This window comes from Bos javanicus, chromosome 28, assembly GCF_032452875.1.
Source record: "Bos javanicus breed banteng chromosome 28, ARS-OSU_banteng_1.0, whole genome shotgun sequence".
NCBI classification, from domain to species: Eukaryota; Metazoa; Chordata; class Mammalia; order Artiodactyla; family Bovidae; genus Bos; species Bos javanicus.
Genome location: NC_083895.1, coordinates 7459071 through 7477945, shown reverse-complemented (window position 1 = coordinate 7477945; position 18875 = coordinate 7459071). Strand labels below are relative to the sequence as shown.

The 18875-nt window shown below is 40.4% G+C and overlaps 1 protein-coding gene across 2 annotated transcripts in view; it reads left to right on the top strand.

Annotated features, from left to right (window-relative positions):
* PCNX2 (pecanex 2) overlaps positions 1-18875 on the top strand; it is a 311141-nt gene that overhangs the window by 187125 nt on the left and 105141 nt on the right. For both annotated transcript variants that reach the window (XM_061404843.1, XM_061404842.1), the window contains one exon: positions 16057-16165. In XM_061404843.1, coding sequence (XP_061260827.1) covers positions 16057-16165 — 109 coding nt within the window. The remainder of the gene's footprint in view (positions 1-16056; positions 16166-18875) is intronic.

Here is an 18875-nt window from a genome sequence, read left to right as displayed (position 1 = left end):
TTCTTCTCTGTGTAATGTGATTTTTTGGGGGGGCTGCCTTCAAGTTTTTCTTTTTGTTTTATAGCAATTTGATTATTATAGGCCTAGTATTGTATAGGATTTATTATTATTTGTTTATTTATTCTATTGTTTGTTTGGGTATTTATCCCCCTTGATATTATCTGATTTTCTTGAATCTGTGACTTGGTGTCTGTCATTACTTTGGAAATTTTTTTTCCATTATGTCTTCAAACACTTCTTTGTCCTGTTCTCTCTTTCTGAATTTCAAAGAACACCTATGTTAGTTTGATATTGTTATATATTTCTTGGATACTAAGTAGTGTTTTTCCATGTGTTTTTAAAATTTTAATTTGCTTATTTATTTTCAGCTATGCTGGGTCTTCATTGTTGCATGTGAGCTTTCTCTCCTTGTGGTGCGGGAGCTTCTCATTCCAGTGGTTTATCTTGTTGCAGAGCATAGACTCTGTAGTTTCAGCTTGAGAACTCCAGAGCACAGGCTTATTACTTGTGGCATAAGGGCTCAGCTGCTTGGCAGCTGTGAGATCTTCCTGGACAATGGATCAAACCCATGTCTCCTGCTTTGCAAGGTAGATTCCTAACCCCTGAGCCACCAGGTAAGCCCCATATTTTCTTTTTGAATTCATTCAGTATTATCTTTGTATTTTGGTTTAGGACATTTTTATTGACCTTCTTTGAGTTCATTGATTCTTTCATTGACTATGTTGGTCTGACGAGCCTGCTGAAAACATTCAGTGTCTCTCTTGTGTGTTTTCCATTTCTATTATTTGCATTTGAGTATCTCTTTTAAACTTTCCATCTCTTTGCTGAAGCTTTTCATCTCATCTGTCATATTGTGTACCTTTTCCATTAGAGCCCATAACATATTAATCAAAGTTATTCTAGTTTTCACAGTCAGATAGTTCCAACATATGGTTCATATCTGACTCTTGCTCTGATTGTGGCTTTATGTTTTAGGAGTCTCTTTTTTCTTGCCTTTTGATATGCCTCATAATTTTTTGTTGAAAGCTAGACTTCTGGTGGAGGGCCATAGAGAATAAAGCAAATAGCTTTTATGCCTGGAACTGGACATGCCTTTCCTTCTGCTAGATTTTTGATGGAGAGTTTGAGTTAATACAATTAGGAGATGGACTGGGTTGGGGGTTTGTTGTTGCTATGGTTACCCTCAAGGTACCACAGAAAACTCCTGAAGGGATACCTTGCATTTAGATTGGGGTTTGGTTTCCAAAGCAGCATTTGCTCAGCGCTCAGCTCTGCTTCCATGCTGCTCCTCAGTGTGTCTTTTCACATGGAACTGTTCCTTTTCTTTCCCTCTTCCATCAGCATCTGCTTTTACTCTTCACTTGAAACTTGTTAACTTGATGGCGGAGGGACAGGGTGGAGGACGTTCTCTGCTTTCTAATTAAACCTCAGTCTTAGGCCTGCCCCTATCCCTTGGTCTTGGAGCTGTGCCCTTCTCAGTCTTCCTGCCCCTCCTCCAGCTGCAGTTGGTCCAGCAGGTGCTCCTGCCCCTTCCTCAGGAGTGGGGTTTTGTCCCCCTCTCCCAGCTGCAGTGAGTTTTTTTTATCAATGCTCTGGGGACAACAGTATTTGCTGACCTTTCCTCTGCAGATCGGGGCTTCCCTGGTGCCTCAGATGGTAAAGAATCTGTGTGCAATGCAGGAGACCTGAGTTTGATCCCCTGGTCAGGAAGATCTCCTGGAGAAGAAAATGCCACTCCAGTATTCTTGCCTGGAGAATCCCATGGACAAAGGAGCCCAGCAGGCTAAAATGTGTGTCCCGTAAGAGAAGTCTGGAAAAGGGGTCTAGCAGAGTTTCGTACCCTCCAGGTGTCTGCTGGTTCCTTCTTTCATGTCTGTCCCACACCAGACACTTCCTTAGGCTTTTCTCTGATCTTTTCTGTGAGCACCCAGGGGAGTGCATGGAGAGAGAGCCTGCGGTTTCTGTACCCCTCAGGGGCTTCCTAGTGTCCCATGAGCACACACTTGACTATCACCAACTCATGAGCTCTTTTGCTGCTGTAAAAGCAGCAGCTTGAATCCTGATAGGAGTCTTATGAACTTGGCTTTTATACCCTCTTTGTAAAAACTACGTTTGTCACCCTTAGAGTTATAATGAATCTTCAGGAGGGAGGGTGCTGAGTCGCTTCAGTCATGTCCGACTCTTTGTGACCCCATGGACCCACCAGGCTCCTCCGTCCATGGAACTCTCCAGGCAAGAATACTGGAGTAGGTAGCCATTTCCTTCTCCAGGGGATCTTTCTGACTCAGGGATTGAACCCATGTCTCTTAGGTCTCCTGCACTGGCAGGCAAGTTCTTTACCACTAGCACCACCTTGAAAGCCCAGGGAGGAAGCCCCCCAAAACAGAATCTAGAAAGCTGCCTCTCCCATACAAGGAAGAGAATTATAAATAAAATCAAAGACAGGAGACTATCCTACATACAGTAATTGGATAAAGGCTAACATTAGGAATTTAAAGGACTTAAGGAATTGAAAAGAAAGGCAGAATGTGTACATTAAATGTATCGTTTCTACCATTCCACTCCAAGTTCAATTTGATGCTTAAAGAACAAAAGTAACCCTCTGTCCTCAGTTACTTTCATCATCTCCTGTTTCTGCTGTTTTGAAGGCCACCCTTGTCTCCTGCCCCAGTGACCTCCTTCCCCAGTGACCTACCTCCCCACACACCAGAACCCGCACCCCCACTGACCATCACAAACACGCACAGAGATGCAGGATTCAATGTAATTCCTACGGCTCAGGGATCTCGAGAAGACCTTTTAATTTTGTGCATTCTTACCTCTTGGTAGATTGAAAAATTTAAACGTGCCATGGTGACTTCATTTGCATTTATGGATGCCCTAATTAGTAGTTATGAAATATGAACCTAACTAATGTTTTCTGTCATGTTCTCCTTGGGTTCTGAATTTGTCAGGCTGCATAATACTGGCTAATCAAAGAATCAGGGCCCACTGCATTTCCCTTTATTAGCTGCACAATCCTTTGCCTAAGTAGCCTACCCCTGCTGGGTACACTCGTCCCTGCATCACATCTCTTCCCCTTCTTAGTTAGTTTTCCAAATTGCACTTCACAGACGATCATCTATTACCCCAGGTTCCTTTGTCTTCCCTTATATTTTAGTCTCCCTTGATGATTCTGTTTTCACTTTTCTGTTGTAGGTTAATCAGATTCATCCTGCTTGATACCTCTTTCCTGAATAGTCCTGAAATTTTATATTTTACTTTTGGTGGCTCAGATGGGAAAGCGTCTGCCTGCAATGCGACCCGGGTTTGATTCCTGGGTCGGGAAGATCCCCTGGAGAAGGAAATGGCAACCCATTCCAGCACGCTTGCCTGGAAAATCCCATGGACGGAGGAGCCTGATAGGCTACAGTCCATGGAGTCACAAAGAGTCGGACACGACTGAGCGACTTCACTTTCACTTACTACAGTATAGCACTGATACCCTTTATCAGTTTAAGAAGAACTTCTTAAATTACTAGGCTGTGAGGGAGTTTAATAAATTTGTTGAATTTATTTTTCAGCATCTTTTCTGAATCAATTAAATATTATATGGTCTGTTTACTTCATTTTTGTGAATCAATGACATTTTTTCTAATATTTAACCATTATGTGATAAACCACATTTGATCATGATATATTTTTATACATTTATAGATTCATTTGGTAAATATTTTATTGAGGATTTCTGCATTTATATTAATAGATTAGAACATCTGTATTTTCCTTTCTGATAATATTCTTGCTAATTTTTTTGTATTACAAAATAGACTTCCAATATAAACTGTGAAGTTTTACTAAGGTGCACGTTTTAAGGCTACATCTTTTCCTCTACAAATAGCTTTAGCTGAATTCCACAAGTTATAATTGCTACCAGTGCTTTTCATTGTCATTCATTTTCAAGTATTATCTGATTTTGGTTATCACTATCAATGCTGTTTTTATTGTTGTTAGTATATCCAGAGTTTGTGGCTGTTGTTGCTATTATTGTTTTGTTGTCTCATTATTATTGACTTTTAATTTAATTACAAAGCAATCTGCATGATATCAATTCTTAGCTTTGTGGGGGAGAACTGGTGCAGAGCGCGGTGGTGACGTCAGCGCTCCGCCCGGGCGGCATCCCGCGCGGCCAAGCCCGGGACAGCGCGAGCCGCAGCGCGAGCGGGAGCACCGCGCCGCGCCTCCGGAAAGTGGAGTTTTAACAATCACAACCCCACATTCCGGGCACCAAGAAAAAAAAAAAAATTCTTAGCTTTGGTTAAACCTTCTTTTGGAGTTTAGTCATGCATTGATTCTTATAAATGTACATATGCTTGAAAATTATATTCTTTCTCTTTGGGTTGACTGCAAGATTCTAATACACACATCTCAGATAAAGCTTGTTAATTCTATTGGTCAAATATTTTATATCTTCATTTTGTTTGTCTAATTAAGCAATTATTTTCTCAGATGCCTGTCTTAAAATCTCTCCCTGTGATGTAGATTTCTTAATCTTCTCCTATAATTCTGTCCATTTTTACTTTAGATGTCTTGAGATTACATGGATAAGTACATACTTTTCAGTTAATTGTATCTTCTGGTGACTCTTTCTTTACATCATTAAATACTGATTTTTATTCTTTATTGAGTAAAAGTCTAGTTTGTCTAATATTAATATAGGTAAGCAAGTTTTCTTTTGATTAGGATTTGGTATATATATTTTTCATTCTCTTTTTTTTCAATAAGAAAGTCTTATTGATAACTGAATAATTTATGTGACCTCTTATCTTAAACTTTCTAAGTAATTCTACTATTTCTAATGAAAGCATCTAGCACAATTTTCCTTGTTAATACAGACTGAGAATCTTTACATTTTCATAGACAAATTGTATCCATTTACATTTACTTTTTTGCTTTTACATTTTTCTATCATGATTTTTTTTCTTTCTTTTTATGATGCTTTTCCTTTGACCTCCTACGTTCCTCTTTTTTTTGCCTTATATTGAATTGAATAAATTTTATTTGGTCCCTTCTTTCCCTGTAGTGCTTGGAAATTGAATATTATTCTTTTAGTCCTTTAGTGCAATGAATCTCAAGGTGTGATCCTCGGAAAAGCAACATCAGAATCACCTGGAAAGGTATTCTGGTCTGCATCCTAAACCTACTGAATCAGAACCTCTGCAAGTGGGAATCAGAATCCTTGATTTACAAGCCCTCCAGGAAATTCTGATTCACATTAAAGTTTGAAAACTTTAGAGGTGTAGTGGATACTGTTAAATCATTAAGATTAGCCTATGAAATTAAAAATGTCTTTTCTTCTCTCAGCCCAAAGACTTAACCTTCAACTCCAATTGCCCTCCCACATCTTAAATATTTATATCTAGTATTTGGTTTACCTTCAAATGTCACTGTCCTTATGATTATTTTTACAATTAATCCTCACATTGATATTTTAACACTTCAGCAGTTTTTTTCCTCTCCGTTATTCTAGTATGTCCTTTCTTCCTTCAGCAGTAAGTTTCCTTTTTACTGAAGTACACTGTTAATTGTACTTTCTTTGAAGTTCTATGAGTAATAAATTCATCCTTTGTCTGAAAAGGTCTTTTTTTTCCCTATCTTACACTTAAGTGATACTGGAGTTCTGTGCAAAACTAACCTGATCGATATTTTTTATCACTTTAGAAATACTATTGTCTTTTGGCATGTATTTTTGCTAATGAGAAATCTTCCGTCTATTCATAATTTATTTGCAAGTAATCTATAAGACATTTTTCTTGTTGGCTTTGATATTGCTAGTAGTTATTTTGCTACTATAGGCAGTAAAATAGGAGTTCTTTTTATTTATCCTGTATGGGACTTGATGTAATTCTTCAATGAAGAACTCATGTTTTTCTAAATTCTGGAAAATTCTTAGACATTTGCCCTTCAGATGTCTTCTCTTCTTTTTCTCTCTATACTTTCCTTCTGGAACTCCAAAATTAGATGCACATTGTATCTTCTTAGTCTGCCATGTTTCTTAGCTCTGGATTTTTTTCCTTTCATGTCTATGCTGAGTTCCAGGTAATTTACTCAGAGCTTCTATTCTCTACTTTGCTGTTTTGTTGTCCCTGATCTGCTTTTAAGCCATCTCCTGGGCATTTTATTTTAATGACTTCATTTACCACTTCTAGAATCGGTACTTCTTCCTTTTTCAATTCCATTTGTTCATTTTGCGTCTTAGGTTACTCTTTTATTATTGCTTCTTTTTTATGTCAACTCTTTACTCATTTATTTACATTCTTTTATATTGCTATTGGGAGAAGGCCATGGCACCCCACTCCAGTACTCTTGCCTGGAAAATCCCATGGATGGAGGAGCCTGGTAGGCTGTAGTCCATAGGGTCGCTACGAGTCGGACACGACTGAGTGACTTCACTTTCACTTTTCATTTTCATGCATTGGAGAAGGACATGGCAACCCACTCCAGTGTTCTTGCCTGGAGAATCCCAGGGATGGGGGAGCCTGGTGCGCTGCCGTCTATGGGGTCACACAGTCGGACATGACTGAATCGACTTAGCACCTGTTGTTATTACTTCAGATTCTTGGGATACCAGTTGTCCTGTGTGTTGCATCTGCTGGCTTTTTCTCCTTTGCTGTTTCCTGTTGTAGTTTGTAATTTTCAGTGTAGACAGATCTTCATTGGGAGTTTGCTGTTTCTGTCTGTGGGAGACTTACATATTCTGGTTGTGGAAGTGTCCCTGAAGACAATTTATGAGAGAACGTTTTGTCATCCTCCACTACTTTTAATGTTAGTCTCTCAGTGTTGCGTTCCTGCTCTTCTATAATAGTTTATACTTCAGCACCTCTCCCCTACGTTATGATGGCTAAGGCTTTGGCGTGTTGTGGGTGATTGATTTTCATCTACTCTATAAGTGAGTGAAGTCGCTCAGTCATGTCCGACTCTCTGCAACCCCATGGACTGTACCCTATCAGGCTCCTCTGTCCTTGGGATTTTCCAGGCAATAGTACTGGAGTGGATTGCCATTTCCTTCTCCAGGGGATATTCCCAACCCAGGGATCGAACCCGGGTCTCCCACGTTATAGACAGACGCTTTACCGTCTGAGCCATCTACTCTATACCAGGCAGAAAAAAAACTTTTTATTTTCTCCCAGTCCTGGTAGGTGGGGCTTTCTAATTTACACTTGGTGGGTATGGCTGCCCTTCAAGTCAGTAAAATTCAAGTACTCAGCTCCTGTAGCCCATATTCATGCCCTTGTCTTCTTGGAGTCACCCTGGTGTTAGTTCAGATATAACATTCACATTTAAAATCCCCTCTTTGTTTCTGACTGTTGGAGGTTTTCTTCTTTGGAATTCAACAATTTTTCTTATGAGTTTTTAGATTATTTATGTATTTATATATGTGTATATGTATATATATATATATATGTATATTTTTACAGTGGATGGAAACCTTTCTGTATTACCATGCTCCCTGAAGCCCATCAATACTTTGCTAAACAGAGTATTATATAATAGACTTCCAACACAAATTCTGTATTGTGGTAGAATCCATTTCTCACTTTCTGAAATTCAGTTGTGTAACCATTTATAACCACTGACTGAAAAGTTTACTTAACTTACAAAATTTTAACTCATTAAAATTGTCAGCCGTATTTGAGACTATTTATGTTTTAATGCTAATACCCTCAAATGTATCATATTTGCATTTATCATACTTGATGTTATCAATCATTTATTCTATAAAAGTGGCTCTCCCCCTTACCTAAAGTGGTATCTCACATTTGAAAAGCCACTACTTTTTCCATTCCTTCTTGAACATTTCTCTACTCCCCATATCCCTACCTGTGCATCAACATGTCTGATTGCTTTTCCCAATTCTTTTGTTCCTGGTTTTCAATCCCTCAGCTGGGCTCCCACCTGAATTCATCACTGTGTCCCACCTTGAACTTCCAAATGTCTTCCCATGTGTCAACATCCTTTCCAAGCCCTCTCATCTCTGCTCCCTCAGCATTCTCTCATTGTGAACTCAATTCACCTTTAATTCAATAGCCAGTCTCTGGGATTCCTTTCAGCCTTGCCTGCTTCTTCAAGTTCAAACACTGAAAATCATAAGTTGCATATTTTTCTGAGTAAAAAAGAAACTTGATGAATTTGACAACAAAATTAAAAAAAAAAAAAAAAAAAAAGAACTAACCTGGGATGGGAGACTAGTAAGGCTGGAGCAATAGGGATAACAGGTAGTGATTGAATTTAATCAAATGGGCTTATCATATGGGCAGCTCCTAGTATAAGAACATTCAGTAAATGGTGAGTTATTTCATTGGGAAAGGGGGAGAAAGTCCCCAGAGGAAAAGTGACCTATGCCTTATTTAAGAATGTATTAGCAAAGAAATGGGTTAGGGTCATATTTATTGGGTGACACTTCTCTTAAGATAGTTTGTGAATTTATGCAGATTGCATTTTCTGCCTAGAGCAGAGATACAACAGCATGTCTATGCCAAATTGAAAAGATGTTTCCAAAAAGGATTATTTGAAGTGAGAGTATTTATGGTGTCTTTCTTTGGGAAACAGCCAGAATTATTCCACTGTGACTTCTTTTTGTCGTTTCTGAGTGTTTTTAGTGGAAAAGACCCAAATGATTTTGTTTTCTCGTATAGTCATACTTGGGTAATTTGGGACGTTTATTATGCTTTAATAGGCCTGAGATTTAAGAGCTTGGCAGCAGAGCATTAGGAATGAGATAAGCTTCATAAAAACAGAGGCCTCATACTGTCTAAGGAGATGCAAGTTCATAGCTAATGGAAATGGGACTTCTATTTAAAGTACCTCAATGTGTACATATCAGCCCCAAACTCACACTTGCTGTATATAAAATAGATAACCCACGAGGACCTACTGAATAGCACAGGGAACTCTACTCAATACTCTGTAACTACCTAAGTGGGGGATTTGAGTTTTCTCATTTGAAATAGATATATGTGTGTGTGTCGCTGAATCACTTTGCTATACACCTGAAGCTAACACAGCACTAGAAATCAACCCTGTGTGTGCGCTTAATCGCTCAGTTGTGTCCAACTCTTTGTGACCCCATGATTGTAGTCCATCAGGTTCCTCTGTCCATGGAATTTTTCAGGCAATAATCAGGTGTGATTGCCATTTCTTCCTCCAGGGGATCTTTCCAACCCAGGTACCAGACCCACATCTCCTGTGTTGCATCTCTTGCATTGCAGACTGATTCTTTACCACTGAGCTACTTGGGAAGGCAGTAAATCAACTCTACTCCAATATAAAACAAAAAAATTTTTAAAGTACTTAAGTGCAGTGCTGTGCTGCATGTGGCGGTGTTAGTGTTATTCTTTCCATTGACTGTTATCTTAAATGAGTTTTTATTTTATAGATAATGGTCTTATATGGTACAGAAGGTGCTTCTTCATACATGCTTCTCATTAATGATTAGTGTTCATTCATTTACTTGCTTGTGTGCTTTGACATTGCTTTTTGGATACCCATAAATTTTTCTTTTCTCTCTTTCTTTTTTTTTTAAAATCTGACTTAACCTTAGAAGAGAAGAAAGAAGTATAAAGGGAAAATATGAGGTTGAGTCTTTTAACCTGGAGCACACCTCTGTACACTTTTAGGGGGAAAAAAATATGTAGGTCATATCAACTTTCTTGGAGCTGTGCCTTTAAAAAGCACAGGAAACCCAACAGCCTGCCTTGTTGAAACCATCTGATTGTCACTGGACTTGTTGGGTGGACTCATCTATTGTTCGTTTGGCATTTGTACTGAAAAGGGTGTTCCAGGACAGATGAGAGCCTGGTGCGTGTGGAGTAGGGTCCCCAGTAGTGGCCGTGGCCCCGTCTGTCCCATTCACACTTACGACCCTGCCCACTGCTATCAGCAGAAAGGCACAGGTAGAAGACGCCTTTCCTCTGCTGCTTCCTGCTGTTGTCCTTCCAGGATGGCTCGTGTCCTCAAGAAGATGTGGTAAGTTTGGGAGGTAGAAATCCATCACCAGGTGGAGAACTAGGAATTTCAACATCTGGATTCACAGGGTCCGTTGAACTCACGGTCTTCCCTAAGCGGCCCACTTAGCTTCCCTGAGTCTGATTTCTTCCTCTGAAAAGTAAGAGGACCTGGACTTGGTAAGTTTTGGTTGTTTAGAGGGGAGCCCTAGAATTTCCTGATCAAGAGAAAATATATCCTCAAATAAGATATCCACTTGTCCTAAGTTGCACATACTGTTGCCAGGCAGCATCCCAAGTCCTTAACAAAGATGAAGTCATTTCATCCTCAAATGACCATGTGGGAGGTCCCAGTATCAGCCCCATGATAGGTGTCAGCTGGGATTGAAACCCAGGCAGTGTGCCCTCAGGCCCATACTCTTAAGTACTGTGTTGTGTTGACATCTGACAAAGTGTCAGCATGTCCTTTTTCTGGTGGGAGGGTTATTAGGTTATTAAATTACTGAATTTTTACTATATGGCTCAGGGAACTCTGGTCAATGTTATGAAGCAGGCTGAATGGGAGGGAAGTTTGAGGGAGAATGGATACATGTGTATGTATGACTGAGTCCCTTTGCAGTCCACCTGGAACTATCACGACATTGTGAACTGGCTATACTCCAATGCAAAATAAAAAGTTTAATAATAAAAAAATTTACTGAGTCGTGGAGGAATCAATCACTGGAATATAAAGAACTGTCATTCTGGAGATCTGGCTTCAGTGATTAAGAATAGCAGAGTCTGTTTGATGAGCGGCATACTGAAAATCTTTTACAAAGCTTGTATTTTATTCTTCAGAGTGGTTGTGAAAAAAGAGTAAAAAAACAAAGCAGAGACATAGGAAAAGAACAAAGATACCTGGGGTCTTGGCTGCAATTAGAGCATGAGAGTGCATGTGCCTGATTACTGGTTTTGCTTATGTATAAATACAGGTTGCTGTGCTATGCAAAAAATAATTGTGATAGATTCATTTAATCATAATGCAGCAAAGTTTAACTTGTTAACGCTTTAAACTTGCAGATGAGGCTTTCCCTGGGGCTGCCTGTCTGATTGTAGTTGCAATGCCTGACCTACTTATCAGCTTTTCCAGGAGGTGGCTTAAAAGCCTCCCAGGATATAGTCATACACTGAAAACCCAACAGGAATAACTTTTTAAAACCCATGATTCATTTTCATGGCATTTGGGGGTTCATACATCACATAAGGTAATCGTGCTCATGCTTGCAGTTTTCACCTAGGCATGAGTCACAGGACTAAATCTTAATAACCAGACTAAAAATTCTTAACAGTGTTGTGACGAGAATGTTTCAAATCCAGAGGCATTTTGCTTGATAGAGTTGGGAGGGCATAAAGAAGCAAGTTAATACAAGAGAGTCCGTCCCCACTTCTCAGGATTTTTGCTTTTGATGTACTCTAGAGTCATTTGTTTGAATGTCTCCTGTTTTGTAATTAGCGTACTCTTCCTCTGGTTGAATTAATGGTGGGGATGCATGAATATGATAATGACCTTCAAAGGAAATCATATCTTTTAAGAGAAGTGAGTCAAGAGTTTGAGTCTGTGTTTGACCTGTCTGTCCACATCATCTTTAACTGGTGGGAAGTCAGGTGGGGAGAGGACTAATTAAAAAAATTTTATTTTATTTTGGAGTATAGTTGATCAACAATGTTGTGTTAGTTTCTGGTGTACAGCAAATTGATTCAGTTGTATGTATACATATATTCATTCTTTTTCATATTCATTTCCCATTTAGGTTATTACAGAATATTGAGCAGAGTTCCCTGTGCTGCACAGTAGATCCTGGTTGGTTATTTATTTTAAATACAGTAGTGTGTATATGGGAGAAGGCAATGGCACCCCACTCCAATACTCTTGCCTGGAAAATCCCATGGACGGAGGAGCCTTGGTGGGCTGCAGTCCATGGGGTCGCGAAGACTTGGACATGACTGAGCGACTTCACTTTCCCTTTTCACTTTCATGCATTGGAGAAGGAAATGGCAACCCACTCCAGTGTTCTTGCCTGGAGAATCCCAGGGATGGGGGAGCCTGGTGGGCTGCTGTCTATGGGGTCGCACAGAGTCGGACATGACTGAAGCGACTTAGCAGCAGCAGCAGTGTGTATATGACAATCCCAAACTCTCAATTTATCCCCCCAACACCATGTTTCCCTTTTGGTAACCAGAAGTTTGTTTTCTAAGTCTGTGAATCTGTTTTGTAAGTAAGGTCATTTGTATACATTTTTTTTAGATTCTGTGTATAAGTGATATTATATGATATTTGTCTTTGGCTTTCTTAGTGTGCTCATCTCTAGGTCTATCTGTATTCCTGCAAATGGTATTATTTCATTATTTTTATGGCTGATTAATATTCAGTTATATATATGTACCACATCTTTATCTGTTCATCTGTTGATGGACACTTAAGTTGCTTCCATGTCTTGGCTATTGTAAATACTGCCACTGGGACATTTGAACCATGGTTTGGGACAGGACTCACTTTTTGTGAACCTTAAAGATACAACCTCAAGCTGACGTGAGAGAGTAAGCTGCTGTTCTCTCAATTTTGGGCATCTCAAAGGCCCCCAGAGCCTTGGAGACCCATCCAGATCCAGGGTTCAAGAAGCTTAAACCAACAGCTTGATTAAAACTAAAGTGGACTTTCTGAAAGAACGAAAGCCAGTTGAAGTCAGCTCTCGGGTGGATGTCAGTGAGCCAGAGGGAAGAACGTGAAAGTTACTGGGAAAAAATGTTTGTTTTTCTTACCCAGAATTCATATTCCTTCACAGTTCTTCTGGTCCAATTGCATCATCTTTCTCTTCCACTTTTCCTTTCTCTTTATTCCACCTCTGTCCTCCCCATTGTCTCTGCTTCTTTCCCTTCTCTCCCTTGCTCTATCCTCTGCCTTCTCTCTGCCTCTGACTCTTCACTGCTAGGTGTGTGACCAGGGTCCCCAGGGGACACATTTAGACCATGGGGCTCTTGCACAACCAGATGAGGTCACGTCTCAAGAGCTCCTGATTTGCTGTGCCTTTGAGAGAACATCTGTCCTTGGTTCATCTTCTGTAGCCGGTCCAAGGAAGTTTAACTCTAAAATTAGTCTCCAAACCCAGGATATTGATGAGAATGTGGGAAGATAAGACAAGCGAGAGGAAGATTTGAAGAGGATTCTAATTAACCTCACTTTTCCTCATGACATTTTCATGAAACAATTCAGGTTAACCTCATCTTTTGGTTCCAAAATCACAGATGTGACCTTTCACTGACGGGCTAAGTTATCTTGGTTCCTTGAACCTTTCTTTCCTCAGTGGCCCATTTTCCAGCCTTTGCTTTCTTTTCATTGTGATCTTCTGATGTTCTATGTCACATTTACTGAGGCTCGTTAAGAGTTCTATTTTTCCTTCTCTTTTGACATCATGAGTCTGGTGAATGTATCTTACTATCTCATATGCTAACCAGTCTAGAAACCAACACATCCTGCCATTTGAATTCTCCATTATTATGGAATATTAGCCATAAAAAGAATAACATGATGCCATTTGCAACAGTACGGATGAACCTAGAGATTATGTCAAACAGAGAAAGACATATGATATTGCTTATATGAAGAAACTAAAAAAAATGGTACAAATGAACTTATTTACAAAACAGAAATAGACCCACAGGCATAGAAAACAGACTTATGGTGACCAAGGGGGAAAGGGTGGGGAGGGGTAAATTAGGAGCTTGGGATTAACATATATGTACTGCTATACATAAAACAGATAACCAACAAGAACCTACTATATAGCACAGGTATTCTGTAATTAGTATTTGGTAATAATATGTTGACAAAAAATTATTCACAACCTAAAACTTGAGTTATGTTTTATTTGGCGGGAATTTTTAGGACTTCAGTCCTGGGAGGCGGCATGTCAAGAAACCCTGAGAGAACGGCTCTGAGGAGGCAAGGGGAAGAGCCAGGTTATACAGAAGTTTTGCAACAAAGGGCAGGTAGTTGGGAACATCAAAAGATTATTGTTAATTAAAGAAAACCAGATATCTCAAGTTAAGGAATTTGGTGCTTTTCTGTGTATGGGAAGATGCAAGAGTCGGGTTCCCTGAAATCATTCCTTTGATACGCACCTCAGCTGTCTGGCTCCAGTATCCGCTTTTCACATCCTGCATTTCCTCAGGGCTCACTGTGGAGACTAGCTGCAGTGTGATGGCTGCTAGATGACAGGTACTCTTTCCTCCCTGACTCTCCTCAGGGCCATTAGTTTGCATGGGAGGGCTGCAATCACTGGTGACTGTGACATCCTTTCCTTACTGATACAGCAGGAAATATTCCATTTCCCAAACCTGTAAGGGAAAAGAATCTGAAAAAAAGAATAAATAGGCATATGTATAACCAAAATCAACTTGCTGTATACCTGAAACTAACACAACATTGTAAATCAACTATAGTTCAGTTTTTAAAAAAATGAGGTCTCCATTATGGGTGAAGAGTGTATGTGGAGTTTAGGAAGCATGTTGCTACTTACTGACTGCCTCTAGAAGTGACAGCCATAGAATTTCACATCTGGGGTCCATCAGTCACTGCTGTCTACAAAGCAGGGGTCTGCAGTCCATGAATCCGGCCCTCTTCATCCTTTCCAGCACATTTATATTCTGGATCTCCAGCCCAAACCACTGGGCACTTTTCCCCTCGTGTTCATCCTTAGGCCACATAAGGTCTCTTCTCCCCAACCCCTGCTTCTCCCCAGAACTCAGCTTTCTCCTGTGCTGGCTTGTCTAGCAAATTAATGCAGCAGCTCCCATAGCCCGTCTTGGCTCTCTAAAGCACTTTGTAACTTGCAATTCAATCCTGTGGAGCAGTTTTCTCCGGGAAGAGTGACTGAAGAGGTAGGCTGAATTCCATACACAAAAAACTTGAGCAGTGTCCATCATGATGGGGTTTTGTATAAATCTTTCCCTGAAAGACCCAAGTATGGAGGAGGAAAGACCAAGCTCTGAGTATTCCTTTAAGAAACACAGAGATATACCATATCATTAACTTGGTGAAATTAACCACACAAGGTTTCCTCTGATCATCTTGTTGCTGTTTGAAAGTCCCCTTGAACAGCTGTCTTGCATATGAGACAAAGGAAGTGCTGAGAAAAATGTACACAACTTGAGAGTTGCAAGTTAAGTTTTATTTGGGGCAAAATGAGAACTGTAGCCCAGGAGACAGCATTTCAGATAGCTCTGTGAAACTACTCTAAGGGGGCGAGGCAAGGAGCTAGGATATATAGGAGTTTTGCAACAAAGGGCAGGTAGTAGGAACATCAAAAGATGGTTGTTAATTAAAGAAACCAGGTAGGTCAGGTTAAGGAATTTAGTGCTTTTCTGTGTATGGGAAGATGCATGAGTCTGGGCTTATTGAAATCATTCCTTTGCTGTGAAGGCAATGGCACCCGACTCCAGTACTCCTGCCTGGAAAATCCCATGGATGGAGGAGCCTGATGGGCTGCAGTCCATGGGGTTGCTAAGAGTCGGACACGACTGAGTGACTTCACTTTCACTTTTCACTTTCATGCATTGGAGAAGGAAATGGCAACCCACTCCAGTGTTCTTGCCTGGAGAATCCCAGGGACGGGGGAGCCTGGTGGGCTGCCATCTATGGGGTCGCACAGAGTCGGACATGACTGAAGCGACTTAGCAGCAGCAGCACCTCAGCTATCTGGGGCCAGTATTCTATGTTTTCACATCCTGATGTTCCTCAGGACTCACCATAGGGAGTGGCTACAGTCTACTGGCTGCTAGATGACAGGCATTCTTTCCTTTCTTGAGTTTCCTCAGAGCTCACCGGTGGACGCTGATGACTGTGACATCCTTTGTTTACTGATACGTGAGGAAATAGTTTCATTTCTCAAAGTATTCCGTTTCCCAGAAGGCAGCAGTAGGAGCAGTAATGATCGTCGCACTGTGGCTTTGTACCTTTAACACAGGCTCTCTCACCAACTGACACGGCTGCCACTGTGGTTGTCGTCACTGACGCTTCTCTGTCTTTCGCTTTCAGCTCGGGGACCTGCTTCACAAGCTGCAGTTCGTCCTGACCTATGTGGCTCCTTGGCAGATGGCTTGGGGTTCCTCCTTTCACGTGTTCGCTCAGCTCTTTGCAATCCCTCGTATCCTTTCTGCTTCTGTTTTCACCCCCTGGCTCAGATTCACATTTCACGGATGTGAGCTTTTCATTGAACCTTGGCAATAAAAAGGTTTTAAAGTCTTTAAGATTACATTTTAATGGGGACCTGGGGAGGCACTGTGGCTTCCTTTTAGGCACTTAGCCTTAAGAGATATTTCTTAATTTGGAAGTCTTCCTGTTTCTTAATGCATATTCAGGAGTGGCTTAATTTCTTCTGATTTTTCCATTTTCCACGACCACATCTGCATTAAGATATCATGTCTTTTAAATCACCACTTAAATGATTTGGATTACTTGTGCAAAATAGTGCAAATTAATTCGATATTATTAAATGTTATAAATATTATTATTGATATATTATTTTTGATTATATAACATTATATTAAAACACAGTTTGGTTATCATATACTTGAAGAATGTCCAACGACCCAGAATTGGGCAAAAACAGAATTACTCAAATATCTTTGAAGACCAAAAAAAATATTTGTGGTTTTGTTTTACAATTGTCATTAGCCAAGGATCCTAGTTTTATCATTCATAGTTTCATTTGGTTTCCTCGTCTATTTTTAAGTGTTTCCATAATGATGATTAGTTTTAATTTACTTCAAAACAATTTGACATGCTCCTACTAAAGATCATTTTGACACAGCTAAATTGTGTGTGTGTGTGTATGTGTGTATGTGTATGTATTTGGAGAGAGGGAGAGAGAAAAATCAAGAATATTCTTGAAGACAGAGAGAGTAAATAAAATATTCTTAACTCAGGCCTAAAATTTGCCCTCCCTCAAAGACTTTTCTTCCCACTAAATTTATACATTTTAGTTTGTGTTTCCTGAGTTGTGGTCCAGGAACTTCCTGTATCAGAATCCTTAGAGGAGCTTATTAAATAAGCAGATTCCTGAGGTCAGCACATACCTTGAAAACCACATTAAAGGGGGAATCCTGAAATCTCCATCTTCACAAGCCTCCCTGGGATTCTCATCCACTGATGTGTGTGAAGCGCAGTCTTGGCTGGCATCTACTGTGGGTGCTGTGAGCTTGTTTTAATGGCCACATGGAGCTTTCTTCCCTGGAGGTTACATGAGGCTTCTCAAGACAATTCTTAAGGAACCCCTGGGATCTCAACTTTGAGTACAGTGGTAGAAATTTATTTGGGATATTTGTTATCCTCTGGTAGCTCAGATGGTAAAGAATCTGCCTGCAGTGAGGAAGACCTGGATTTGATCCCTGGGTCAGGAAGATGCCCTGGAGAAGGGAATGGCTACCCACTTCAGTATTCTTGCCTGGAGAATCCCATGGACAGAGGAGCCTGGTGGGCTACAGTCCATGGGGCCCCCAAAAGTCAGACTACTGAGTATCTAATACACACATTTGTAAAGTGATAATATGTTCTATATATATTTTTAAATGCTGTCCTTCTGACTCATTTGTTTTTTAAAAAAATTAATCATACCCAAAGCTGTCCTCAAAACGCACATTCTCCATATTCCTATTCTTAGACCTGCATTGATATTTGTAAAGTGTTTCATGCTTATTTGGCAGAACAAGCTCAGGAAAAATGATCGCAAAAGTGTGAGCTTGTATACCACCCCTTTATAATAACATTCATTTTCTACAGTGGCAGTCATTTTAGTTTTTCTAAACAGAGTCCTTTAAAACAAAGACAGTGAGATAAAAGAGTGAGGGGATTTTTATTTATTTCTGGTGCATGTCTTGGGTATCCTGTCTAGAATTTAAAGCCTGTTTATTAAATGAAAAAGGTGAGATGGATATAAATTTGCAGCAGAGGAGTTGGACTAAGAATTTAAAACTTGAAGTAGTGTTTTCCAATTTTATCCTAAATTTGGTCTCACAGAGATCTGTAGCATTTCTTGTGGCTTCTTCTGCCTTGTTCAATGAATTTAGTAATACTAATTACTCCTTGCAGTTCTGTAGCTGAATTACACCTGTTCTGGGAGCCATAAGTTTCAATGACCTGACCTTTATGTGTGTTGAGGGGTCACACACAGGCATGTGGTACCTGGCACTTGATAATTCCTCTGAATACAAATGCATCTATCTCAGATGGGGCACGGTGGGCACTACATCTAAGTATGTTTGTGATGGGCTTCCCTGGTGGCTCAAAGGTAAAGAATCCACCTGCCAGTGTAGGAAACACGGGTTTGATCCCCAGCTGGAGAAGATCCCCTGGAGAAGGAAATGGCAACCCACTCTAGTATTCTTGCCTGGAAAATCCCATGGACAGAGGGGCCTGCTGGGCTACAGTCCATGGGGTCGCAAAGAGCCGGACATGGCTCAGTGACTAAACAACAACAGTGTTCATGATGATGGATTTGATTTTCAGACACAATCAGTCCTCATGCTTTGTTCCGAAAACTGTTCCCATCAGTGACACCCACCTGCCTCTGCTCAGGTACAGACACTTCAGTGGTCGTGGAGCCTGACCACAGCTGGTGTGATGACCTACAGGAGCTTCAGCACCTTCCTCATCACCCAATACACCTTCCCATCCTGGATCTGTTGTAAAGGTGGTGATGGTGGTGGTTTAGTCACTAAATCATGCACAACTCTTTTATGACCCATGGTCTGTAGCCCTCCAGGCTCCTCTATCTGTGGGATTTCCCAGACAAGAATACTGGAGCGGCTTGTCATTTCCTTCTCCAGGGGATCTTCCCAACTCAGAGATCGAACCCT